Raw genomic sequence first — 20,391 nt, forward strand, 5'->3', positions numbered from 1 at the left:
GTAACTGAGCCTCTAGATTTCTGGTGGAGGACTGCAACAAAGTATTCTCTTATATCTTGTGATAAATGTGAAGAGTCTTAAATATTAGTTCAAAACAATTTGTTGATCTTTGCATCGGTTTAAATTTTATGTCTGGAAAGTGTTCACAATGACTCATTTTCATAAGTAAATACCTATGCAGGCGGATACAATGACTATTGTTCTTGCCAAATACTGTACTTTTTAGTTTGAAATTGGGAAGCGAATACAGTTTAAGTAACCTCCCTAGATCAATTATGTGGCCTCGCTCATAGCTGAACAACTAACATTACAAGATGCATCGACTGTTTGCCCGATAAAACAAACACAGGGATTCAAAAAGACACAGATGGAAAGTTTGTTTTATATTTTATTCCAAAAAACTCTCAAAATAAGTTTCAAGTTCAAGAAAGTAGAATAAGCTTAGACACAATGCAAAGCATCATATACAGACGGATAAAATACATTTTATATATTGCAGACAAGCCATGGTGGGTCTTACATATGTACAGTATGTATGTAAACTTTTATGTACAATCTTTTTACAAATACAAAAGCATTTTTTCTATTTTTCTTTGTATATATTTATATTATATATATATATATATATTTATATATATATTTATATAGAGATTTTTCATATACTCCCCACTAGCATTTGTACTACAATATTGAAAAAAAGAAAATCATTTACATATATGTCAATCCATTTTCTCTTTTTTTATATTACAAATGTATTTTCATAAAAATATATCTCTGTACAAAAAAAGTTTTTAGTGTTTTTTTTTTTGTTGTTGTTGTTAACATATTCTCTTAGAGACACTTTCCCTCTGTAGTTGCTCTGTTTAAGTTCATGTTTGTCCAGTTCTTTACAACAAACTCTTTTGGAGTGCAGCAAGACACAAATTCTTTGCCTTTTGCCTATTTCTTAATTTGTTGAGGCATTCAAGAACCATGTTGATCTCACTTAGGCATCATGAGTTTAGTCTCACATAAATGCTCGAACTATTTGGAAACATCTGGGGGGGAACAAAAGACTAAAAACAATAACAGGAATGTTAAGTCTCTAATACAAAAAAAGAAAAAAAGTATTTTGCTTGATTTTTTTTTTTATTCTAAATAAATCTGATATTCCATCTTCATCTCATGAACAACACGTACTAGCAACATATTGGGTGTTAAAGCATACAAACTGAAGCGTAAACAAGGGTTTATACAGACCGAACACAGATAGCTAAAATCTGATGCACTCAGTAAAATGAAATACATTCAGCAGTGTTTGAGGAATGATTTTATAAAATTGACAAATTACATCTACAAGTTCACGCTGTTTCTGGAATAAAATTATCCTCATCTCCCTGGTTTTTCCCTTTCCCTCGTGCTTTAGTCCAGTGGACGCACTGAAATGAGCAGAAGAGTGAAGGCAAACTGCACAGCTTAAGTGTTTTTTCTTTTTGTTGTTGTTTTTTTCTTCCTCTTTTTGAATCCATCAATAAGTGGTGACAGTGAAAGACGGGAGATTGTAAATGATAGCTGCTGCAGAATGTGTCGCACGGCCAAACTGATGGATTGCTTGCTTTTTGGGTACATGTGCAGTGTGGCCTGTGCTGAAAAGTGAGAGCTCTCGCTGCAGAAAGAAATGGGGAGCTTTTTGGTCTCGTCCCTGACTGAGAGGAAACTCGGTGAACTCAAAGGACCAGAGCTGTGTGCTGTGTTATATTATGGAAGAGATGGTGAGCGGGCGAGAAGACTCAGAGCTGTGTGGGGCTGATAACGAAAATGAACCAGAATGAACAGAATGTTTTAAAATATGCAATGAGAACCAGAGAGAGAGAGAGTAGCCAGCTGCTATCAAGGAAGACTCAGTTCTAACTGTTGTAGCTCAGCTCCATCCACAACTCACTGATCTTCACTGCACTTTCTTTCAAAAGTGTCTGAGCCAAGAAGTTGGGTTGAGAGAAAGAAGAAAAAACAAAAATTTAGTTACCACTAAGTCAGAACTCTATTTTTTTTTTCTAAGTTAACCGTGCAGATAGTTTCCAATTAAAAACTTTTCAAACTAGCAAAACAAATTGAAGTGTCAACACAGAACAACTAATTTATCATTGGATTTTACTTTTTTACGTTGGTTGAATGTAGACATTTTTTTTTAAGTTTGTTTTGTTAAAAAGACAGCTTTTAAGCTTTAAAACAAGTACATCATGTTCTGGATCATAAGTACAATGGATTAAAGACAGCATTAATACAAATTTTTTTTATCCTAAGCTTAGTTTCACACTATAAATTTTACGTCACTGCTTACTGTAGTTTTTATTGTCTTAAGTTATATAGAAAAAAACATGGGGCTTACTCTAATTACTGATATTTGACATAAATTCTGATAACCCCAGAATTTGGAGAGGAAATGATGTTTGAGATCCATTATTAAAAATCTCAAGCTGAGTTGTGATTTCATAGGGTTATGTCAAGGCACTATTATGAACATAAAGTGCTTATTGAAGATGGGAGGAGGTAAAATTATAGAAAAAGGAAAAAATATATATCTTGGCCCTTTTTTAAGCCCATTTCTCAATTTCTTACATGAGCCCTTGTTAGCAAAAACAGTCGTAGATAAGAGTTCCACTGGTAGTTTTGTTTTTTGTTTGAATCGAGTCTGTTTCTTGTAGGAGATTTAATGATCCTTTGCATCCGGTACTCATGATTGTTTGTTCAATACTCAACTCGGTTTAATAAAGTGTTGCGAAACTTGTGTTAAAAGGTGCCAAGGGAGAAATAAATGGAGAGGAAAGGCCACTCTAAAGTGGCCTTAAAGAAACTAGATGAAATGTAATGAAGCCATCACTTCTGCTGAGATGTTCGGGAGCAATTTCAGAGTCAAAATAAATGAAATGTACCATGCAACAGCTGCACAAAACTATGAGAACTCGGGGAACAAATGCCTTCAAGATTATGCGAGTGTAACTGCTCGTCTCCCCGTGAAATCTCCAGGGTAATTCAATCGTTTCCTATTTCATCAGTTCAACACCAGCGCAAGCAATATTCCACCGGTACGGTCGAGATAAACGAGAGCTTTAAAAGTAATAAAATTGTGAAAGCAATTACCGAATCACAGTGAAAATGATTGAAGGAACAATGCGGTGATGGGTTTCGAGAGACTTGATTTCTAGGAAAAATTATGTGCTTTAGGTGATTTTAAAGACTTCATTAAAAAAAACAGAACTCTTTTACTATGGATTCTGAGTATGTGTAGCATTTTACATGAATGCACTAATTAGTATGGATGTCTTACTTGTTTGCCTTTTTAGTCAAATATTACACACTAATTGAGGAAGTCTTCTCCAAATGATCATGGCTGAATGATTTCAGAGTTTGAACAAACTGTATGTGATAGATTCACTGAATGATCTGGTGATGCTTCAGTGAAATTTGAGCTCTATTCACCCCATTCAGCATTATCAGGACACACAGATCTGGGCTCAGTAAGTGGTAAATAGCTGGAAGCAAGGTGTCTGAAAACCAGTAGGGACTTTTTTGCCCTCTGGTACACATTTTACACACACTTCAGACAGCTCACAAAAGCATTAATGTTTTAAATCCTCTCATCCCATCACAAATCATTCTCCAGCCAAGGTAGATATATCTGATGAAATTTCCACCCCTATGTTGCACTTTAAAAACAACATTTTCTGTACTTCACTCCCGAGCTGTCTTGGTGTTAGCATTAAAGACACAAACACTTTTTTCTAGATCATATTTATCACTTCCAATTTAATGCATGGCAGTAATCAGTATGCCAGCGACTCCCCTGCTGTCACAGCCCCGAGGAAGCAGGCTGCAACATTTTTATGATGAGTGAAAACAAAACAAAGAAACAATATTCTCTTTTAAACGGATGGAGCTGTCACAAGTTAGCTTGAAGGAAAAGACCTGAATGTAATCCGGAGGGAGCACAACACTGACTCATCCATTCTTCAAACTCAGACGCCTTCATTGGAACAATCTGAAGAAGTTCGAACATAACTGCACTCTGATCTTTGTTTTCCTAGGGCCAGGTGCAAGGAGCTGCTACAGCTCTTAAATCGCAGAGAAAAATAGCTACGATCTGCCATCAATCAGAAGGAAACATTTGAAGGTGGATTTGGGATTAAAGCAAAAGGTTAAAGTAAAGACTCAAATTTCAGATTTCCAGTTTCCTAAGAGAATGAGTTGAGAGTGGGTGCTACAGCTTTGCTCTGAGTTCTGAAAACAAAAATCTGAGATGTAATGTGATCCCAAAGAGTTACGTTCTTGGAAGTGTATCAGAGATTCTGCCAACACTTTGAGTTTGTCAATGTTTTCTTCTTCTCTAGAGTATTGTCTCTTGTCTGACTCTTCATTTCAGAATCCTTATACACAAAATACACAGAACTACAAAGTGATACAGCATAAATAGTTTTTTTTTTGCTGAATGAATCTATGAATTGTCATTTTTATGTGCAGAGATTTGAATTTACTGGTTTTCAGAGCTTCAAATAGACATATATATATATACTCCTCAGCCCAGCTTCCTAAACATAAAATACATAAAAAAATATTTGGTGGTTTACTGCATATGCAGCCACAAATGTGTACAGAAATATACACACACATACACTGTGTCTCAGTCATATATTCTCTCTACACACCCACTAAGTGCTAACCCCCACTTCGGACACAGCTTCCTCAGAGGGCAAATTTCATCATTGCTTTAAAAAAAAAAAAAAAGCCAAGCTCAGAAAGTTATGATAAAGTGTGTCTCCAACATGGCCTTCAAACCTACTGAATTTTTAAACTCGGGGCCTCCAATGAAACCTTTCAGCAGTTTCAGGAGCAGAGGGTCAGGAAAAAAAAAACATCTTTACAATTACTTGTTTCGGAAAGCAAAGAGCATATAAAAAAAGGGGTAAGAAAAAAAATACAAAAAAGAAATGGAAAACACAATGAAGGATGAGCTTAAACATCCAGACTGTTTCTCTCTGCCTCTCGCACACCCACATGTGGTTGTCCTCCACATGGTTAACTTGCAAAGTTCTCTGTTAGCTACACACACGTTTAATGACTTAAAGTTGACCGTAAAATTCCCTTTAGGTTTAGGCGAAGGGCGGTGAGAAAAGTCATCACAGCTTTGCCTCCAGCAGTTTTCCTGCTGGCTGCAGGTTCAGATGGAAACTTTTCCTCAGAATATGGAACATAATCAAGAAACCACGTAAAGTTACAGTAAGCATTTCTCTTGTTAAGCTTTGATAAAGTTGTCGCCTTCGCATGGTTTCTTGTCTTGTTTCCCGCAGGTAAGGACCTCTGCCACTGATGATGTTTCTTGAAGATATTTTGGCAAATAAAATAATCTTTGTCTTGCCATCTGCTCGAGGAACTACAGATGCCCTCTGTTGGCAGGCAGCGGAGGTTGTGGTGCATCTTTCCTTCCCTAACTGAATCAGGAAGCCAGACAATGGTTGAAAAAAACATTATGAGTTGGGGGATAAAAAAAGTGGCCATAGGAAACACAAGAAAGCAGAAGAAAAGTGGATCAGAGAAGGAAAAATTATAACCAAAAAGTTGGAGATTAAAAAAATGAAGGAAATAGAAAACATAGAAGACATCAGCATTAATGTTATATTCTGAAAGTATGTTTGCTCCAAAAAAGTATAAACTTTGTAAGACGGAATAATTTGAAAGCCAAAAACAGGAATGGCATTATGAAAGAAACAACCAGACTGTTTTATGTTTAGAAAATAAATAAATAAAAATCATTGTAAAAGATTCAGAGTGAGACTGTTCATTACCTCTGAAGGAAGCAGTTGCTATACAGCTGTGCACACTGTGCTGACCGTGAACTCTGTTTCGTTGGCCATGATGTCTGTAGGTTGGATGTTACGGTCATACATAGGGTTCTCGAATGTGGCCCGCCCATTAGTGTTCTCGTGGCCCACGTAACCATTGAAGGGAACTTTGGGTCTTCTTCTAAAATGAAACGTTTCAATAATATGAGACTTGAGCTGTATTTATATAAGGAGAGGCTAATGGTCTTTATTCATTATGCAGCAGATAAAGGTGTCAGAATATGGATTTGGCTCTAGTGATTTATACAGTTATAAAATCCATTCAAATTGGCATCCCCCCACCCCCCACTGTGGGCATTACAATTTTACTCTCTCATTATTACTTCAATCTGTCTCACTATAATAAACTAGTTAGTTTTCCAGGCAGGGGAGAGGACTCTCTCTCTATGTCGCAGATAAGGATTTTTTTCATATTGAGGTCAATATATGTCTTACTGGATTGAAAATATTAATAGGAAATGTTTCTGAGGGTGAATGCAAATGTGTCCTTCAAGAAAACTAAGTTTTTTCTCTTTTTTTCCTAAAACAGTAAATTAAAATTAAACTGAAACGTGGATGCACATGATGTGGCAGTGTAAAAGATACCTTACCTGTGTTTATAGAGATACAGAGCGAAGCCTGCAATGATCATGGCTATAAAAGGCACTAGGATGGCAGCTGCCACTGAACTGCTGTTGGAGGCAAAGTTGTAGCCTGGGTTGTCTCTGCCTTGACCTAAACTCTCTGGGGAGAAAAATGGACAAAACATGAAGCCATTAATTTAATGTTGCCTCAGAATTACTTCAGTATTTAACTTCCCATCTTGAGTTGTATACAAAGATCCTACATGATCTGTGAACAGTTGGAGAATGTGTTGGAAATGACTCAACTACTACCACAAGTGAATGATCCGTCTTAGGTTATACAAGTGCCTAAACAACTGGTGATACATTTAGGCAATTATATACAAAAACAATTAAGTGAAATAATTTGCAGCAGTTGAAGAGGGTTAGTACAAATGTTCCATTTACACACAATAGACTAAGTAGCTAAAACTGATTTTTTTAAAAGTTTATGACCATGTGTTAATTTTATTTCACCCTCGGGGAATGTCAAATTCCATTATCCCAACAATGACTCTTAATTACTGGCATCAAAGACCGGCAGCTATTAACTCATTTCAGATGTGTCATCTAATTTACAGAGTTGTGCGTCTGCAGAAGCAACAGTGGAGGAGTGACAGCCCACCTGTTTGCCACAGAATGCCAAAAAGCTCCAATAAAGGACGAGTGACAAACAAGAAGGAATTCAATTAGGGGGTTGTGTGATGTTTGCCAATCTACCCCCTGCTGCACAAGCATCCACACGCTAACAGATGCACAAATACATTCACGCATACAAACTGAATTTGCACTTACACCACCACCGAGTTAAAACAAAACATGAAATGTTGACAAATTAAGTAGGATTATTTCCAAGATGTCTAACCCACCCTCCACACACACACACACACACACACACATCTGGTGTTTCTTAGACACGCTTAAACACACACAAATACCCTGGCATCAGCCCCAGCCTTCTGTATTAATATGGGGCTGTTTGCTTAATCAGTGTGCAATAACAGGGTGATAGGAGGGTGCACCTGCTGCTCAAGCACCTTTCTCATTACAGCAGATTTTCACATCCACTTTCCCCGTGCATACAAATGCTTAATCTGTGTTAACACAAAGTGCCTTTGTGCCAAATTCCAAAGTCCTGCTAATATTTATACTCTTTGCAATTGCACTGAATTCTATGAAATCAGCAACCATTCTCCAGCATTTATGAAAAAATATCAGTAGATACAAATTTGTTCACAATAATTAAAATGATGTTTGTGCTACACACACTAAAACTGACTTTAAATGCACTGCTATATGTAATTCATGATGTAGTGCAAATTTGTTTACTTTTCTAATAATCAAATATCCAATGCAATGTTGACTATATTTACTTATTTAGGTCTCCATACTTGGAACTGAATATGCTTGCCTTCTAAATGGTAAAATGTGTTTTATATATATATAATTTTATTGTAATCCATGGGGGGGAGCAGAAGAAAATCTTTGGGAACCACTGCACTAAGAGAAGACCCTGGAGTAGACCCAGAATTCACTGGAGGGATTATTTATTCTCTTAGACCAGGAAATGCCTCGGGATCCCCCAGGAGGACTTGGAAAGTGTTGCTGGAGAAGCACGCCCGGGTTTCCCTCATAGACCTGTTCCCTTCAAGACCCGAACAGGTGTATTTAGTTTGGTTTTACACTCAAATACAAACAAGTAATTTATTGTACAACAAGACTACTCAAAGTGTATTAGATAACTTTCTAAATATGACTCTTGTATATGACTGAGAGATAACAATAATTTATGTTCCATCTATAGGTTGGATTTTTGCACTGGTGACAAATCAAGTGCCTGGATCTCCCTAACAGAATAATCTCTTGGACTTGACATTCACCCCCTTTGGTTATTACGATGCAACAGAATTTCAATAATAATAATTATTGGTATTTTTATTAGTAGTAGTATTAATAGAATTGTTATTATTATTATTATTATTATTATTATATCTGTTTTGTTTGAATTATCTTGCTATGTATATTATGACTTGGATAACTGAGAATGAACATCAACTGAGAATATCACCAGTAGTAACTGCAGGCAGGGTCTTTTCATGGAGATCACGGATTCATGGGCCATCATAACCAAGAGGAGAGTTCACTTACCCAATCTCTGGAGACCAAATTGTCCAAAGCCTTTTCCTCTGACAAATCCCTGGTACACAAAGGAGTTGGATGAAGAGATGTAGGACACCTACAGAGAGAGAGCAATGGAGAAGAAACATTTTGTGTGTCACATCAAGGGGTGTATCATCAAAGTGTCAGCAGTTGGTGCATGCAGAAAAGGAAGTATCATGTCAAAAAGAGCTGAGAGGTACTCTTACAGCTGACATTTCCTGCAACGTTTTTCAGCTAAAGATGACAAACAAATACACACTGCCACGCAAGAGGAACACTCCAATTTGCACAAGACACCCTTAAAATACTCACATGCACGTCTTGTAAAACGGCACATAAAAGCAGAAATGCGGTAACACACAATCACATGTACTTTGACCTGCTTTATTTTAATTAAATCAGGATTGTGTGCATTTGAGATGCCTGGGGTTGGGGGTAATATGGTAAAGAGGAGTGACGGCATCTGTCGAGTCCTGATTACCAAGCAATGATTTAACTGACATTTTAATTAAAGAGAAATCTCTCTGTGGGCCCTTCATCTCCCTAGAGTGACAAGGTTAGTGTGTATGGATGCTTGTGTGTATTTCACCATGAAGACGAGTTGTGTGTGATGCAACATCTTTGCAGTACAAAGAAAGGTGCAAGAAGGAATCTGACTCTGAACTTTGTACTTACATGTCCATCCAGAGCCCAGTTGTCTATTTTGAACTTGTTGACAAAGATCTCCACAGGCCCTCTGATCTGGTGGACCTGTAGCAGCAGCTGGGCTTCCTCCCTCTTATAAGTACCTACGGGAGAGAGCATTTACCGTCAATTTGGGAACGTCCACCTTTAGTGTTTCTGTATTCTGCTTATGTTAGTATTTGTCCTATTTCCATGTTCAATATTGTAGTTATTTTTACTTCCCGTTTTATTTTGAAATTACTGTGTCCTTGCTTTATTTCTGTATTTACTTCTACTCTTGAATCACACTAGGTTTCTCTCTCTGAATGTCACAGTGCATTGTATTAGGTCATTACTTCCAGTATATAATCCTTGGCACCTAGGTTGTCATTGTTTGCCTCGGCGGTGCCTAATTAAGTTCAGTTTCTGACATTTTTATGTTCTGAATTTTATGCTGTTAGAATAATTGCCTCTGCAGTCTTTTTGCCTTTGTTTCTTAAGGAAGGTGTTGTGTATTAAAAAAAAAATCAACTTCTTTCTGCTTGTTTAAGGCCAACTAAGAGTCCTCGTTCAGTCATGAAATGTGACAATAACAAGCCTTTAAGTGTTTAACACCAGAAAAGGCAACAAAAATTAACACAATGTGGTCATTTAAAATGTTTTTTTTTATGTATGGCACAATGGCAGCAGTGTTTTCTAAGCCAATTGAGGAACATCTTAAAGATCAGTTAAATATAAAAAATATTGTTGCTTCATGTTACAATAGTTTAACTTTTTTATTGTTAATATGTAAACAATCTAAACCTACCATTAACATCTTTTTTTTGTTTGTTTTTGTTTTTTCTATATCTTATAGCTACTAAAATCAGTTTTTCTACTTCGTGATGAAGACTGATGGTATCCAGGGGAAGAGGACTCAAGTGTCTTGGCTCCTAATGTCTCAGATTTGTCTCTTTATGTTCACACCTGGGGAGTGATTGTGTCAAAAAAAAAGTGAACTGCACTGTTCCAACACCAGTAATCTACCTCTGGCAGGAGCCAGGAGCCAGGAGCCTCTCTTGAATGTTTTAGATAGTTGTCTGTACAAAACTGAACACAGTGGGATCTCTGAGATGATTTTCAAAAAGGAAGTCTTACAAATTGCATGTTTTAAGGCCCTGTCTATAAATATGGGGGCAACCACCTGACAGTTTAAGTTCAACTCCACTGTGGTCGATGAGTGTCCCATTAACTCGGTTGCTAAAGGGTTCAAAGGCAGTGATGCTCAGCATGGCTGGCTGCTTCTTTCCCAGGTATTCATAGGACCCCCTCCAGAGTGAATTTTTGGCAAACACACCACCAGGGACTGAAAGACAGAGGACATGTGAATGCTAATGCATTGAATTACTATAATCTTTAAATCTTAATTGTCCTCATAAGGAACACCTGGATGTGTTTAATTAAATATGTACCTTTCTTACCAGGTAACTTGGATGGTGGCTCCTGAACAGTCCCCACAGGGCTTTTTCCACTTGGGCGATTATCAGCTGAAAAGTACATTACACACACAAAACACAAAGAATACCTTAAAAAAAAAAGCAGAATCTCTAAGCATGATGTATAATTCAATAGGGGGAAACAAAAAGACCTAATGTTTTCTTCAAATATAACAGCTGTATGGACAGTTGTACCTCCTGTCTACAACTAATAACCCCTGTGGTGGCTGGAGTGAAGGCTGCCTGTGACAGGACTTGACTCGTGTCAAAAAGTGTCCCAAGCTTTCCCTGTAGAGTTTGGTCTGAATCAGGGAGAGACATTCACAGCTTCAATGGAGACATTTTAATAATGTCTTACAGCTCACATGGGGCTACATCACAGTAGTAAACATACACCCACCCATATAAACTGCACAAATACAGCTTTACACACAACTCCAAACAAAGACAGATATACTGATGGTATTTTATGAGTACAAAAACTACATTAGATAAGGCTATATAGATACACAAACAAAACATACACACATTTTTCTACAGTATTGTGCTTTATTAGCTGTCAGACCTCGAAGCTGCCCTTCCATCACTGCGCCCACAGGCGCTGTTAATGTCCTCTATGTGCAAAGGCCAATTCTATGCCTTGCCTTTACTCCTAATGGCACAGCCTAAAAAAATACCTATCACCTTGTATATTTCAGCAACAGCTTGACAAAGAATCCATCACTTGGCCATCCACCTCTATTTCATTGCTCTTCCTCAGCCATTAGTATTCTGTTAAACTAGATAATTGTGTGTCGATTAGTCTGTTTTTTTTTGGGGGGGGGGTTTGTCTTTATGTATTTAGGTCAATGATTTTGGGGGTCTTAATAGCTGTCTATTAGTCTGCTATAACTTGTTAACAATGTCTGGCCATTTGTAGGAAGCGCATCTGCTTAACTGATCAATAGGAAGTACTAGTCTAATCAAGGTCATGTTAATGTTTTAAGGCTTGTAGATCTTTGTCTGTATACAACTATGTTTCAAGCAGACTGCATGATGGATGGACCATACAACTGTGATGTGTCTGAGAATAACCAAGAGTTAACATTTTCCAATTGTGATAAAGATGGTTTGTTTTATTAAAAAAAGAAAAAAAGAACCTTATTAAATACTGTATTTCCACATGTTGGCAATCATTACAGCAAGTGTTGCAGACAGAGATTTAAGTTTTTGATTGAGGATTGTCACCAAACTTTTTATTATTTATTAACCTTTATTTAATCAGGCAGGTTCCACTGAGATCACAGATCTCGTTTTTCAAGGGATGCCTGGGCCTGAAGGCAGCCCAACATGCATGTTTTTAGCCTGTGGGAGGAAACTGGAGCACCCGTTGTCAACCCACGCAAACACGAGGAGAACATGCAAACTCCACACGGAAAGACCCCGGGTCCATCCTGGGGTTTGAACACAGGGCCTTTTTGCTATGAGGCAACAGTGCTAACCATTGATCCGTTGTGCTGCCAACGGTAAAAACGTTTCAGTCTCTGTGAGATTATTGAGCTGTATTGCATGTGCAGCTCCTTTGAGATCTCTCTACACAGTGAGAGTTTGGTTTAATTCAGAGAACTGTGAAGATTTGGCAAACATTTTATCTTGTGGCTTTTGAGGTATTTGAACATTCTTTTGTTTTTGCAGCAAAACTCCCTTTTTCATTTCTTTTTGTTTAACAAACAGCATAATAGTTTCTTCTTGATTCAGTGCAACTGAATCCATTCTTTCCTCTATCAAAGAAATATGCCCACAAAGCATGATCGATTGAGCCTTGTGATAAACCGTCTGATCTTTTGTATTTGTAAAAACATACCTTTGCTCACTGCTGCAAAATACTTTTGTCTCAACTTCATCAGTCAACAGAACTCATTCCTCTGTCAAGGCCAGAACCAAAGGGGAACTAAGTAATCACTGTTGTCTGCTGTTTTTTCACTATCAAACCAAACTCTGTGTAACACAGTGGGGATTTGATGCATGGGGAATAAATGCTGTTAAATTCTGGTTCATCGTAGTTAGGATCTTCAGATACATGGTAGTGGAGGCATACACTGAGTAAATGAGGTTCTATTTAAGTGCTGGGCAGCTGGTCAGAGGAAACTGTTGCTGCTAATTGTTGGGATAAAGTTTGAAGCAACAAAAAACAAATGGAACATAACACATTGGAATCTGCATCACCTAAAGAACAATGACTGAACTCTCATTAACTATAATAAGCTATGGTCTAAAAGCATCGCAAGATAAAAATAAACCATTTTACATTTTCTTTTTCATTTTTATATTTTAAAATTAGAAATACACCACTGCAATGCACCGAAAAGGATGTTTTTTTTTTATTGTATGCCCTTTTATAGAGAAAAGTACATATTATATATATATATATATATATATATATATATATATATATATATATATATATATATATATGTTGCTGTGTGAAATGACTGCAGATTTTTAACACATAATATGCTTCCATTCCCAAGAGATGAAAGGTAACTTTGTTTATACCTGCACACAGTGGTGGTTTCCCTGACCAGCTCCCATCAGACCTGCAGGTTCTGTGTTCTGATCCTCCGGCCAAGTAGAAGCCAGGCTGACATGTATAGATCAGTGTGTAGCCAAGAGACGGCAGTTCGATGGCTCTCACGTCAGACTGGGCTGGCAGCTCTGGCTGACTGCAGTGGTGGGCTGCAGAGAGAAGGATAAGGATTCATGGGACCAAAAATAAATAAATGGAAATAAAAAGGAAACATGATGAAATGAGAAGGAACAAAAAACATAAAGAGCAGAAAGATGCATGACAGGTCCAGAAATACACAGGCAAGATGGAGTTAGGGAGTGCATGAAAAATGTAGGTGTCAAGTTTTGAGTAATGCTAACTTTAATGCATTCTCGCATTTTCAAGCCAACTACATATGTGTTTGTAAGAGTTAATTTCGGTAAGAGTACAGCATGTTCTTACCAATGCACTCAGGTTGAAATCCACTCCAGGTGAGGTTGGGCAGACATGTGCGAGAAATGGAGCCCTGCAGTAAGTAACCTTTTCTGCAGTTGAAGAACACGGTGCTGCCAATCTGTAATAAAACACAAACAGGATGAGGGCTGAAAATTATCCATAAAGGACTAGTTTTGCACAGAGTAGAAAGATACAATGCATTTAACATTTTCTTTAAATTTATAGCTGCTTTATCTTTGAATAGACTCAATACTTTGTAATTGTATGCCAAAATACTACTACATGTGGTATTTATTCACTTATAATAAAAGGTTGATATTCTATTGTATGTGTAAAAAATGTCAATGTCGTACATTCAAAAGTTCCTTATACACATTGTGTCCAGATATTAAATGATGTAAAACATGGTTAATGCAGTAAAATGTTTAGAAAAGTAAAACTTAGCATTCATGCATTTCCCTATACCATTAATACAGTAGTATAAACTGATTTACTCTTGCTAGTCCACGCTGGCAAAAAATAAATAAATAAAAAAAAACATGCCAGAAGGACATGTTGCTACATAAAGGTAAAAGAAAAAAATGCCCTTTTGAGATTTAATTGTTTTTTTTTTCACTATATGAACCCTATTTTCTGTGTGACAACATTTCCACACCTGGTAGCCTTGGCTGTTGTTCTGATTTCCAAAGAGAGGGCTGCCAGGATCTCCACAGGTAGTGTGAGTGGGATCTGAAACGAACAACAATCCTTTGGTAACTAATCTTAATTTTAAACATGCCCATGCTGACATAAAACACAGCACACAAGGTTTAGAAACATATTTTAAAAAAAGAAAGTCTTACTGGTTCAAAGTAAAAAAAAAGAAAAGAAAAATGCAACAAAGATTTTTCCAAATTTATACTTATTGATCCCTAAGTGACATATAAAGCAAGAACTTCTGTGATATCAGTAGTATGACGTCCTCACAAAGATCTGAAATGATCTTCATTTAGTTGTACATGCAATATACTGTACATTACTTCAAGGAAAGATTTTTCCTTGAACGATCTAAACAAAAAAATTTCTAACCACAGGACACAAACACAACTGAAGTGCTGTCAGACCTCCAAGTTTTTTTTAATTTTATTTTTTTTTAATTTTGAGGTGTAAAAAAGAACAATCACAGGGGGAAACAAAAAAATCTGCAATTGCGTCCGTATCCCTAATTTTCAGGTTTGAGTGCTGTGCCACCACCATATCAGATTGATTTTCAGGACATGTCACACAACATAAACTAAAATTAGTATAAAAGGAGAAAAAAGCCTGCAGCTGACCTATGCAGGATGGTTGTGTGCCGCTCCACGTGCCATCGTACTGGCAGTACCTCCTAGCTGAGCCAACCAAGACGAGTGGAGTGTTGCAGGAGAAGGAGACAGAAGAAAGATAGGTGAAACCGCGGTCCTCCCTCCTCCCTTGAGCAGGTATTCCAGGGTCTCCACAGAACACAGCTGTAAAGAGGTGTTAAAAAAAGAAAAAGGAGGGAAGGGGAAAAAGACAAATGAGGTGACCCACAACGCATGTCAGGTTCTAATTAGATTCTACAGAGGGTAAGATACATCATATTTGGGTTAGACAGTTGTAGAGACAAATCATGATGTGTAAGGTAACTGGGTATTTCAGTGTGACCATACTTACGGAAACACTGTGGTTTCTCTCCGCTCCAGTTGCCATTGCCCTGACACGTTAACACAGTGGGCAGGGACAGCTGGTAGCCCTGGTTACAAGAGTAGCTAATGCTTGAGCCCCATGTGAAGTCTGTACCAACCACCTGTCCATTAGGAATGAGGGGTGGTGGACCACAAACAATAGCTACAAGAGCACAAAAAAGGCATATTGGATTCATTGGAAATCTGTCCATATTTACACAAACTGTTCTATTAATAATCCAAAGACAAATATACCTCTACATAGTGGTTTTGTGCCATTCCAAGTCCGATCTTTTGTGCATGTGAGGGAAGAAGCCCTATCTGCGTCCATGGTATACCCAGGAGAACACTGGAAACTAACTGTGTGGTTGTAAGTGAAATCACTCCCAAACCTGACCCCGTTGGCGGGCACCCCAGGATCTCCACAGTTAATTACTGCCAAAACAAAATGGGATAAGAAAACCTTGAGTAAACACAATTCTACACTTAAGTAACACATTCTTGATACATTTGGTTACCCAATTATGTCTCAAAAATGTGATTTAATTTTTTATGACACTAAGTTTTACATGGTAAATTACATTGATACTTTAGATAAAAGGAAAGCTTGAACATACTAAACAATGGAGAATGTACGTTGTCATAATATATGAGTTTCAAAAAAAAAAAAAAACTTGCACTTGTAATAAATCTTGAAACTAATATTTCTGTATGATCTCTCCATAGAGCTTCAAAAATAACCACATTTTCCTTGAGTGTACTTCTACATCCTGTTGGGAAAAGAGTGTGAAGGAGTAACAACAGAAGTCCACTGTGTGCGTTAGCTGCATTGCAGCTCAGCTTTGCTGTAAATGTCTCAAAAGTAAAAGGGCACATAACAACCAGTGCCTAAGTTGCTTTGGGACAGTAAGGCATTGTTAAATGTGTACATCATACACAATTGAGCAAAAATCTTAAGTGGGACAAGGAAAGTAAGCTTCTCAGCAGTATAGTGTGACCCTTATGACTGAACAAGCACCTACATTTTTCATTATTGTTAAGATCATTTCAGTAGAAAATCAATGCCTTTCTAGGATTCTGTTCCCTGCAACAATACCTACAGGGCTGAAATAAACACACATTAGCTTTTCTTGCATAACAATATACTTAAACTATACTTGTGACATGTCTACTACTGCAAGTGTAAATTTAAGCTACACTTAGTTAGAAATGAAAAGGACAAAGAATGCATAAACTTGTATGACTAGGAACTATCTTTGTCTTGAAATTATTTTGTTTTGCCATAATTAATTACCCAGTTTGTTTGTTTTTTCTTCTGCTGGAAGGTCCTTTCTTTTTGAAGATGCTTCTACGTCATCTATTTTTATTTCTTGAAAATGATCATCTATAAGTATGATATTTGAAATCCATAAAAGCTCTTGTTACAGTTTTATTTTCTCCACTGAGAGAAGAAAACAGAAACAAAAACCTGACTGACCGTTGTTTTACTGGGGTCAGTAGCTTTAAACAGCAGCTGTGTGTCTTTTTCAGACATATTGGCTGTGTCCTTTGAATGGATCGCAACTTGAAGCCAATTCTTTTTGCTCAACCAGAGAACATGAGCAACTCGCTGTAAATAAACAGTAACTATCGTTAACAAGGAAAAGTCATTTTAGACAAGACAGTAAAGAAAGTGTTGACTAGAGTCCACCAATCTTTATAGGTTACATGTTTTTTGACAAATTTAATAAATTATTAAATAAATAAATACACACTTTCTGAGTTCCTCAGAATAATTATGTTTAGTTTGGAACTGATTACCGTTTGAAAAATACAATGAAAACCAAACAAAAGTTGCCGTTTTTGGATTCATTTGTGTCGGAAACCTCATTCCTTAACCTGTCCAGGTCCGCATGTCACTGTTACATCTCAAACCCATATCAGAGTCAAATTACCAAACCTTCATTAAAGACATATTTCGTCTAAGGGATCAGTGCCATTTTCTGCAGATGAGGAGAATTTCAGGATAAAAAGTAAGTATTCGTAAGTTTGATTTTTTTTTTTAACTAAACATGGCAGTGCTGGTTTAAAGTTCATGCTTAATGAGGAGCTGTTTTTTTTGTTTGTTTGTTTGCTTGATTGTTTCAATTGCTAAAGCACCAATATACAATATACTCATGAAACACGGTGCTATGGAACCACCAATTTTAACTGAGTAAAATTAAAGATGTGTTTACATTGTAAACTGAGGTAGAGGGTTTGAAGACCAACCAGATCAACTAATATTGTGACCACCCTGAATAAAATTTCTGACCACAGCAATTAGTTTGTTTAATAAAACACAAAAACTGAGCTTCAGCATTTGTGTGAAGTTAAAGCAACAGAAAAAAATAGGTCAGTATTTCATCTTCTTTCAGTTAGTTTTACCATGTCTAGACATTGCTATTGCAAGTCAATGCCACAAAAAAAAAAAAACTTCATTTAGATTTAATGTTTACAACTGAATGCAGGAGCAGTGCACAACTTTCTCCACAATTGTCTGGTCTTGCAATATTGCCAGCCGGTGTTTGTAGATCCGGCTCAAAACACTGTGTATAAATCCTGTTAGTAGAACTCATGAATACAGCTCAGCTGTGGGAAATGCCATTCGGCATTGGAAAGTGCGTTCACAAACACTGACTGTTGTTTAAAGCGGCATTTGCAAACTAAACTTGAGATATTAAGACATCTGTTAACAGGGATAAAGAGACAAACACTTTGATCTGTGTGGATAAACAGCCCTGTGGTCTTTACAGAAATTTATCCACCAGAGGGAGGCTCAAAACTTACTGAAAGAGACAACTGGTATGAGCTCCGTGGTGTTTTTTTATTCTTATGAGAACAAACCAGTTCTGAGACTGTACAATCTTTTAAACAATGCTGTGCTTATGTAGTATAACTTGTACCCTAAGTACATCTACATACTTGTGTAAAGATGCAACAGTTGGAAAGGCAGTGGGAGTGATGTAGAGAGGCTCACTCCGTCCAGTAAAAATGTCTTCAATGACCAGAGGTATAAACAACATGTGCGCCAAAAGCCTAATGGTACTGTATCTCAGTGGTACTTCTACCGGAAGGTATTTAAGAATTCTTGAATTTTATCATCTTGTGTGGGTGGGGAGGGGGCACAACATGTAGAAGCAAAAAGAGAGAGGTTCACTGTGGTCATTCCTCTGTTAGAGGTATTTAATTACCTGAGCATTCTGGCATGTTGCCCGTCCAGGTGCCATTTACAGTGCAGTGTCGGGTCAGCAGCCCAGTAGAGTAGTAGCCCTCCCTGCAACTGTAAGTGATGGATCTGGAAAAAGTTAGGCCATCATGGATCAGGATCTGGGCATTCCGTGGAGTTCCAGGGTTTCCACAAGAAATTACTACAATGTAACAAAGGAGAAGCAAATAAAAAGAATAGAAAAGAAAGTCAGAAAAAAAGTAATTATGGGCTGATCACATGCTAAATTCTATACAATCAGAAATGAAAGTACATTATTATGTAAAAGCAAGGTTGTTTCCAAAGTTCAGTAGCAGACTTTGGCATCCAAGTCTTCCTTAGTGTGTTTATTTTTATTGAACTCTTCTACCATCCAAAAGCCTAAAAACTCTAGCTAATTAAAGGCCTAGAATTCAGTGAAGGAATGCATATCTCCCACTACCTTTGATTCAGACCAAGACCATCTTATAGTGAGTATTGATGGAGTTGCAGTTGTTTTAATCAAACCTTGAAAAAATATATATATATTTTTTGTATTTTCTTATAAAGTTTGTTGGCTGTGGCAGCCATCTTGAATTATGTTACTTTCAAATGTCAACCAGTTGTAAATGCACACCCAATTATTAATTTCTGCAAGTTTCAATAAAATATGTTCAGTGATGAAATATTTCGGTAACAGAGAGACAGACACACAAATACATGCACACGGGCAAAAACATTATCACCTATCATTAGCCTTTTAGCGGCAGGAGAAAAAAAAGTTATATCCAAAATTAACATCTTCATGTATAACATTTAGTCAGCTGTCCACAAATGATAATCAACTGTCAATAAAATGTATCTTCTTCATTTGAGTATTTCCAGGTTACTAGGTTACTTTGATCAGCATTTATGTATTGACAAGTTTCCCACTGCCATTCATTTGAAATGACTTATTCTATATAAATATTCTAAAAGTTGTTTTTCTTCAACACTACTTGTTTGAAATGATTCCCCACTTGGTTTGTTTTTGCCTTCATTCTATTTTTTTTTATCTGCCCACTATCACCGCCCTCGTGCTCCTGTGCGTCCTACTTCGTGAGTAACTCTGCTTTGATGGACACATCCTTTGCTCAGAAAATCCCTTGGTGTCTGTCCAGCCGCCAGCAATGGTTCTGTTCATTACAGTCTCCAGCTTGCCCTGGGCCATCACAGCCCCGTGGGCATCGCCCTCCCATAATGACCAGATGTAGCCTGGGCCTTGAAGTGTGTGCCAACTGGGAGCAGGTGGGCAACCTCAGCCAGGGAGCATGCCGCACACAGAGTAAGGCGAGGGGTAGGTGTGGTGTAAGGCGTATGTGGAGGGGGTGTTGAGAACTCAAGTGAATACAGCCTGGGAGACAAGTTTATGTTTGTGGCAAAGCAAATATCCTATGAGTCTGCAGAAAAATGAATGCAATGCTGTGCAATGGCAAAACTTTTAAACTTTATAGCTTTGAAAAAAGGAAATATTGCTTTTTTCCTCCACGCTGTCTTGCTCAACAACTTGAAAACACAATTAAAACGTTGTCTGTTCTAAATTTGTCCCCCATTCATCAATTTACATCTACACACTGCCACGCCCATTGAGCTACCGTCCAAGTTGTTCACTTGTCATCAGGAGTCACTTGAGATCTCAAGTTCAGCATGTGAACAGGCAGAACAACCAACTCTTCCATCTGTGTTTCACTGCTGTGGCTATT

General features: G+C 37.4%; 1 protein-coding gene across 2 annotated transcripts in view; it reads right to left on the minus strand.

Annotated features, from left to right (window-relative positions):
- Positions 1-761: 761 nt before the first annotated feature.
- The window catches only part of csmd2 (CUB and Sushi multiple domains 2), a 167,204-nt gene continuing 147,574 nt past the window's right edge, over positions 762-20,391 (minus strand). Inside the window, exons 54-67 of one of the 2 annotated variants that reach the window (XM_037975734.1) lie at positions 18,657-18,833; positions 15,700-15,879; positions 15,434-15,607; positions 15,073-15,246; positions 14,415-14,488; positions 13,766-13,877; positions 13,312-13,491; positions 10,753-10,827; positions 10,485-10,646; positions 9,314-9,426; positions 8,627-8,714; positions 6,467-6,599; positions 5,820-5,997; positions 762-5,465 (exon numbers count right to left, since the gene is read on the minus strand). In XM_037975734.1, coding sequence (XP_037831662.1) covers positions 5,838-5,997; positions 6,467-6,599; positions 8,627-8,714; positions 9,314-9,426; positions 10,485-10,646; positions 10,753-10,827; positions 13,312-13,491; positions 13,766-13,877; positions 14,415-14,488; positions 15,073-15,246; positions 15,434-15,607; positions 15,700-15,879; positions 18,657-18,833 — 1,802 coding nt within the window. In that variant the 3' untranslated portion in view covers positions 762-5,465; positions 5,820-5,837. Of the gene's footprint in view, positions 5,466-5,819; positions 5,998-6,466; positions 6,600-8,626; positions 8,715-9,313; positions 9,427-10,484; positions 10,647-10,752; positions 10,828-13,311; positions 13,492-13,765; positions 13,878-14,414; positions 14,489-15,072; positions 15,247-15,280; positions 15,608-15,699; positions 15,880-18,656; positions 18,834-20,391 lie in introns of those variants that run through there. The other variant, XM_017421301.3, reaches the window with a different exon arrangement.

This window comes from Kryptolebias marmoratus, linkage group LG5 (assembly GCF_001649575.2).
Source record: "Kryptolebias marmoratus isolate JLee-2015 linkage group LG5, ASM164957v2, whole genome shotgun sequence".
In the NCBI taxonomy this organism is placed as follows: Eukaryota; Metazoa; Chordata; class Actinopteri; order Cyprinodontiformes; family Rivulidae; genus Kryptolebias; species Kryptolebias marmoratus.